Source organism: Ctenocephalides felis, unplaced genomic scaffold (genome assembly GCF_003426905.1).
Source record: "Ctenocephalides felis isolate EL2017-DRISC unplaced genomic scaffold, ASM342690v1 CF-g0.4_SCAFFOLD_03571, whole genome shotgun sequence".
NCBI lineage: Eukaryota > Metazoa > Arthropoda > Insecta > Siphonaptera > Pulicidae > Ctenocephalides > Ctenocephalides felis.
The window spans coordinates 16,894,413-16,901,572 of record NW_020539725.1 but is presented as its reverse complement, the minus strand read 5'-3'; the positions used below and the strand labels follow the sequence as shown (position 1 = coordinate 16,901,572).

The 7,160-nt window shown below is 31.6% G+C and overlaps 1 protein-coding gene across 1 annotated transcript; it reads right to left on the bottom strand.

The window, feature by feature from the left end:
• Positions 1 to 4,301: 4,301 nt before the first annotated feature.
• Positions 4,302 to 6,782, bottom strand: LOC113384805 (protein SEC13 homolog). The gene is made up of 4 exons (XM_026622564.1): positions 6,768 to 6,782; positions 6,279 to 6,706; positions 5,109 to 5,341; positions 4,302 to 4,785 (listed from the first exon to the last, which is right to left on the bottom strand). Exons 2-4 carry the CDS (start codon positions 6,691 to 6,693, stop codon positions 4,477 to 4,479), a joined length of 957 nt encoding a protein of 318 aa, XP_026478349.1. The 5' UTR covers positions 6,694 to 6,706; positions 6,768 to 6,782; the 3' UTR covers positions 4,302 to 4,476.
• Positions 6,783 to 7,160: the final 378 nt, after the last annotated feature.

The following is a 7,160-nucleotide window of genomic DNA, read 5'->3' as shown; positions in this document are numbered from 1 at the left end:
TTGCTTGTTTTGTTAATCTTACCAATAGTTAATGAAGCAAAGAAGTCTACTGCAGCAAGCAAGCTAGTAAGATAATACAGGATTCTATTTCCAGAGTTGACTTACAATTACTTGATTATTGTCGACAGCTTCTATTTTATAGCAGAGCTGAAATATAAAAGGTAATACTAAGTTTGGATTACTCTTTGTATGTCTTTATCTGAAATTAAATATTGCATGTATCTTTGACTAATTATTACAGTAATTCTTGTCATGAGAAATAAAATTATTTCAGTGTTCACATGACTTAGCCTCAATGCATTTTGCCTAGGAAACTTTAAATCGTAGCAGCCGTCAACAATAATATATACTATGTCTTAAGTAAAAAATCAGGATCAGCACAGAATGTTCTTGTCATCAAGTGTATTATATAAAAATTCAGAGGCTTTTATAATTGAAAGAGGAAACTGCTGTAGAAATGTTAAAATGTATGAATGATAATTATAATACCTAAATATTTTTAATATGTTGAATACATTTCGTTGTGACCGTGACATTCAATTGTAAAAAGTACTTTGTTTTCAAAATCATTAAATTAAAATTAATGCATCAGCTTCATTTACTTACAAAATATTTCATATAAAAAGCATTGATTGTATTAGCATTGCAGAATCTTTCTAAAGAATTTTTGAGAATAATTGAAATCCTTCAACAATTTCAAAATAGAATCACATTATTATGCTCGAATCTGATTTATCATAATTATTTTTGTTCATCACGAGCCAGGATAGTTAAAGCAAATGAATGTTGTATTCGCTAGCGATTCAGATAAGATTTCCAATTGATGCGATATAGGCAAATATAGAAAAAATATACACCATTAAAGCAACTCACTAATGAAATTGAAAGACGACCATCTGCATCAAAGCAATATTAATGGTCCTTTTCTCAATAATTTCTCAAACTGCATGAAAACACTCGATATTCATGTATGATCGTATAAGATTTGACGCGCCATTTTTCTTCTCAAATTGTTACTAACCTCAATCAAAATCTGTCATTATGTAGCACCCTTGGGAAAGATCATGTAAACACCTGCCTAAGCTTCGAATCCACAAATAATTCTCAAGCCCATTACATAACATGACTAATGCAAAATACTAATATATACTCGGTCAAACAACCTTTTACTTTGACAGGGTACAATGGCAAAATAAAACGACTAACATGCGGCCACGTACGTACTGGAGTGTCTACTGGCTTCTCAAGATCTTCTTCCCGCGATGGCTGAGATTAAAATGGATTGTGCAATGACGCTCTGCGGACAAAGAAACCTTGAGCATGCTTGAAGTGCCATCCGGTCTCCTGTCACCTGTCATCAGGGTATACAACACCTAGACAATATTAGAATACCCCGTGTTCATACAACACACCACCATCACAACATTTCAAACTCGGACTCATCGGACTGCTCTGATGGAACGCTTTACTGACAAGTTTCTCTAAAGGATAGTGTTGATGAAAAAATATCGATTATTATATAAAAATGCATAAGAAAATGTCAATACACATGAAATTCTACTTTCACTCTCACCATTAATCTGACTTTCCTCTGACAAGTCACCAATCAGATAATGATGAAAGTGAATTCATATAAAAAAAAGTACTAAAGTGTGTTGGTATGTCATTAAAACTTGAGTATTTAATCAGGATGGTACAATTTTAAAAAATCAAGTAAAAAAAATACAGACCTAAAAATAACACAAGAACTGCTAGTGCATATTGCTCAAAATCAGTTCAATTGTTTGCTGCAAGCGCAAGCTCAATATACATGAATTACTGATTGTAGTGCAAATGTTTATGTGCCATGATGATAATATAAGTCAGTAATTCTCATTTGTATGAGAACAAAAAATCTTACAACATATGAGTAGAATACTATTAAATATGAGTAAATTTACTTCACCAAGCTCAAGAATGTTCACTCAAAGTACATTATTTACATATTCATTTCTCGTTTTGGAATTGATTAAGTAAAATAGGCATTAAATATAAAATTACTAGCAAACCCGACGAACTCCGTTTCGCCACCAGATGGTATCGTGAGAAAGATGAGAAATTTTTTTGTTTTATATTTGGAAAGAAAAAATTGGATTTTATTATACAACAGTAATGAATTTATTTCGATTACAAAAATCGAAGTGTTTTTTAGTTGAACTTCTCTAAGTAAATGAAAGTGAATCCGCAAATTAATCGTTTCATTGATGTGCTCTTTGGCAAGCCACATTTTTTTGTTTTTTGGTCTGACGTTAACACAAACAAAGCGGATTTCCAACTCGTGAACAGGCAACGTATAACTGCCCATGTGAAAAACAATGATTTTCTAAATAATCTATTTGAAATTTATCCCGCAAACACTAAGCGATTGGCCTTGCGACTTGTTATTGCAAACGCAAGGCGAACTGGAAATTGCAATCGTTTGAAGTCAAACGGAAGACCGGTCGGAATCATTGGTACCAAATCGCCAGCAATTTTTGATTAAATGGTAAAATTCAGTGTGTATATATCATTATTCTTTGCGGCAAGAATTGCTAGTAGACTTAACCAAGCAAAATTCTGATAATTCTCACTAATGTCATTACTTGAATTTTTAATTACGGTGCGTGAATTTCTAGCAGCTTGCATTAAGGCACGATGCCATGCACAACTAATTTTCTTAGCTATTAACCTTGCGGAGCCCGAGACCTTTCCAACAAATGCAAAATTGTCGAAATCGGTTCGTGAGTTCTGGAGTTATTTTGTCAGGAAGGAAAACCCAACTTATTTTTATATATATAGAAGACTAGCAAACCCGACGAACTCCGTTTCGCCACCAGATGGTTTCGTGAGAAAGATGAAGAAATTTTTTGTTTGTTTTAAATTTGAAAAGGAAAAATTTAATTTTATTATACAACAGTAATGAATTTATTTCGATTACAAAAATGAAGTATTTTTTAGTTGAACTTCTCTAAGTAAATGAAAGTGAATCCATAATTAATTCGCAAATTTTCAACTAATTTTCTTAGCTATAAACGAAACGAAATCGTTTTGTGCGTTCTGGAGTTATATCGTCAGGAAGGAAAACCCGACTTATTTTTATATATATAGAAGATAATCTATTTGAAATTATTTAAAACAGTTATTGATTATTTTTATTATTCGAATTTTTAATTACGGTGCGGGAGTTCCAGCAGCTTGCATTAAGGCACGATGCCATGTACAACTAATTTTCTTAGCTATAAACCTTGCGGAGCCCGAGACCTTTCCAACGAATACAAAATTGTCGAAATCGGTTCGTGCGTTCTGGAGTTATTTCGTCAGGAAGGAAAACCCGACTTATTTTTATATATGTAGAAGATAATCTTTCTGAAATTATTTAAAACAGTTATTGATTATTTTTATTACTCGAATTTTTAATTACGGTGCGGGAGTTCCAGCAGCTTGCATTAAAGCACGATGCCATGCACAACTAATTTTCTTAGCTATAAACCTTGCGGAGCCTGTTACCTTTCCAGCGAATACTAAATTGTCGAAATCGGTTCGTGCGTTCTGGAGTTATTTCGATAGGAAGGAAAACCCGACTTATTTTTATATATGTAGAAGATGATCTTTCTGAAATTATTTAAAACAGTTATTGATTATTTTTATTTCTCGAATTTTTAATTACGGTACTTGAAGTTCCAGCAGCTTGCATTAAGGCACGATGCCATGCACAACTAATTTTCTTAGCTATAAACCTTACGGAGCCCGAGACATTTCCAACGAATGCAAAATTGTCGAAATCGGTTCGTGCGTTCTGGAGTTATTTTGTCAGGAAGAAAACCCCGACTTATTTTTATATATATAGAAGATAATCTATTTGAAATTATTTAAAATAGTTATTGATTATTTTTATTACTCTCGAATTTTTAATTACGGTGCGTGCAGTTCCAGCAGCTTGCATTAAGGCACGATGCCATGCACAACTAATTTTCTTAGCTATAAACCTTGCGCAGCCCGAGACCTTTCCACGAATGCAAAATTGTCGAAATCGGTTCGTGCGTTCTGGAGTTATTTCGTCAGGAAGGAAAACCCGACTTATTTTTATATATATAGAAGATTTTAGCACAAACAACGCACATATTTTGACACAAATATAGATGTATTAAAATGTGTATCTTGGAATTATTGCATAATAAAATAATGATGTTATAAAACATAATTGTCTATACTAACATTCCAGAAAGGTTACTGTAAAATCTAGATTAGTTTATACAGCATATCACTAAAATTAAATATATTGTTCTCAATTAACTTACCATGCTACACAATCGCAAATTTGAAATAAACAATTTATTAATCATTAAAAGTACTACTTAAGCATTCAAGCATAATGACACTCTTTTGATAAGAAGGAAAGTAACAAATTTGATTATATATAATTAATTTTTTTTATATTGATTATATTTAATATACAAATTACAAAGCTCGTTGTTCAGTGCTAATTTGTCCTTGTCCTTTATTTACTTCACTTATGCAGCACCATTGACCTTCATTATTTTCTCTCCATAGGCTGACTTTATTGTCTCCTCCAGATACAGCTAATATATTACTTGTAAGAGACCAGCTTACATTCCATACAACATCATCAAATGTATTTAAAACAATAGGTGTCCAATTCGAATGGGTATCATCTGATGTCCAAATAACAACACGTCTATCTTGAGAACAAGAAGCAATTTGGGATCTTGGAAGGCCTATGCTAGGTGCCCAGGCCACATCCCGTACCTGAAAAGCAAAAGTGTGTTAACACAGAAAAACAAAATATTACCCATAATGAATTTGGAGTGCTACAGTGCAAAGAATTTAAATGACATTACTAGTCATTATACAGTTCACACCTTTGTATAAAGTATTGTAGTTTAAAACCTTGTATTAATAACACCAATTAAAATTCATTTGTATAGTTTATAAAATATTTTATGCAATTTTTATATAAAAAGCTGATATTTTCAATCTAATTACTTCTAAATATTAAATTGCTACAATTATCCACCAAATCTTATTTAATTTCAAAGTATATATATTTCAAACATTGCCTCTGATCTTACCCAATCTGAATGGACTTCTAAACGATGCTCTTCCACCCAGTTATCTCCATTTTCACACCAAACTTTTACTAAATTATCACATCCACCAGTAACAATACGTTTAATAAATTGTTTAGTTGTGGCTGTGCGTCCCTGGAAATCAAATGTGTTTTCAGAACTAACAGCAGGACTCCAGCTGACTGCATTGCATCCTATAGTATGAGCATTGTGGATTTTTTTTACATCCCAATTTCCTGTAAAGATTTTTGTAATTAACATTAGAGTTAGAATTCTGACCAAGTGTATATAGTAGTAATTTATCTTAATTGTTTTTAATTAACAAAGAATTGAATATAAACGGATACCATTTATTCAAGTATGTCACAATAATTTTTAATACATAATGTATTAAAATAATACAGGAATACCCCGTTTAATGCGGGGGATACATTCCATCAAAGTAGAGCGCAATGAAAAACAGCAAAGGAGGCTATCTTTACATATAAATATTGGGGCTAGTAGAAGATAGCTAGAAAATTGGTTTCGATTTATATTTAAAAAATATGTTTTTCTGCTAAAAATAAATCCAAACACTTATTTCTTAAAGGCCAAATTAATATCATATTATTATTTCTTGCACAAATAAAAACAAAATATAATATTCTTGAAAAAAAAAAACAAATAAAATTCTAAGTCAGTCATATTTAGTTAGCCTTCCGCATTTTCAGTGTTTTGCCTTTTTATGACAAAAGCGCCTAATGTTGTTTCACTTTTTCTTTTGCGTTGTTCTCTTAAAAGTTTATCAAAAACAGATAGAGCATCTTTAACACCACGCCTTACTTTAGAGCTTCTGTCAAAATTCGGAACATTTTTAATGAATTGATATATTATTTCAGTTATGGTAGACAAACTTCTTTTTACAAACACCATCGAAAGTTCTTTTTGCTCTTCTGCTGAATCACTGGTGTCAACATTTCGTTTTTCTTCTTGTCAGTTATTTCCTTGAGCTCATATCTTTCTCATTTATCTCTTTAAAACCTGGGTTGAAATAAAAGAGCGCTAAACCGAAACAGCGCTAAAAGATATGGCATTAAACGGGGTATTACTGTATTTATACTGTACAAAACTTTAATTAATATTGTATTACAAAATACAACATTTTAATACATCGTTTTAGCAAAAGAATCAAACCTGTATCAGGATTTCTTGTAATTATTGAAACTGATCCATCAGAGCTTCCACAAGCTAAAATTAATCCTAGATCTGCAGGAGCCCAAGCAATAGAATTGACTGAAGAATCGTGATCATTGTTCTCATACCATTTGATCCATTCGTTGCCATTTTCTTTCCAAACAATAACTTTTCTATCATAGGAGCATGATGCTAACAAGTTTCCATATCTGGGATGAGCCCATGCAACCTGCCACACTGGGCCCAAGTGACCCTTTAAATCAGCAGCCAATGTTTGAATTCCATTTTTAATATCGTAAACTTTTACAGTATTATCCGCAGAACAAGTAGCTAACCGCAAACCATAATAGTCGATTTCTGCATCATGTATCATATCCTCATGAGATGTATCGATGGTGTGCAATATCGAAACCATTTTTTATTTATACCTAAATACTTTTTTATTAGAATAACGTTTGAATCATTTATTTTAAATATTATTCGAACAACCTTTTTCAAGTTTCTGTCAAAATAACCACAAGATACGTTAGACGTGGAGTAGTGTTGCCACAATATAAAAAATGCCTCGTGGTTTTACACGTGTAACTATTTTGATTTCAAACTGTTCATTTGATAGAAAATTAAATTAATTTGACCTGATTTATGTATGTATAAAATTAGAATCAAATTTGCATTAGTAAATTACTAACCAATATACATCATTTTTAAATTTATTTTGGTATTTTCCTTACAAAAAGGAATGAGATAGTCTATCAATAAACGAAATTTACTCTATAAAATCATTTAAAAAACATATTGTCAAACATAAATAACCTAATGCATTGAGAGGGTATTCTAGTGTAGAAATTCATAAAATCGTTTTTTCCTTTTGATTCATATTTC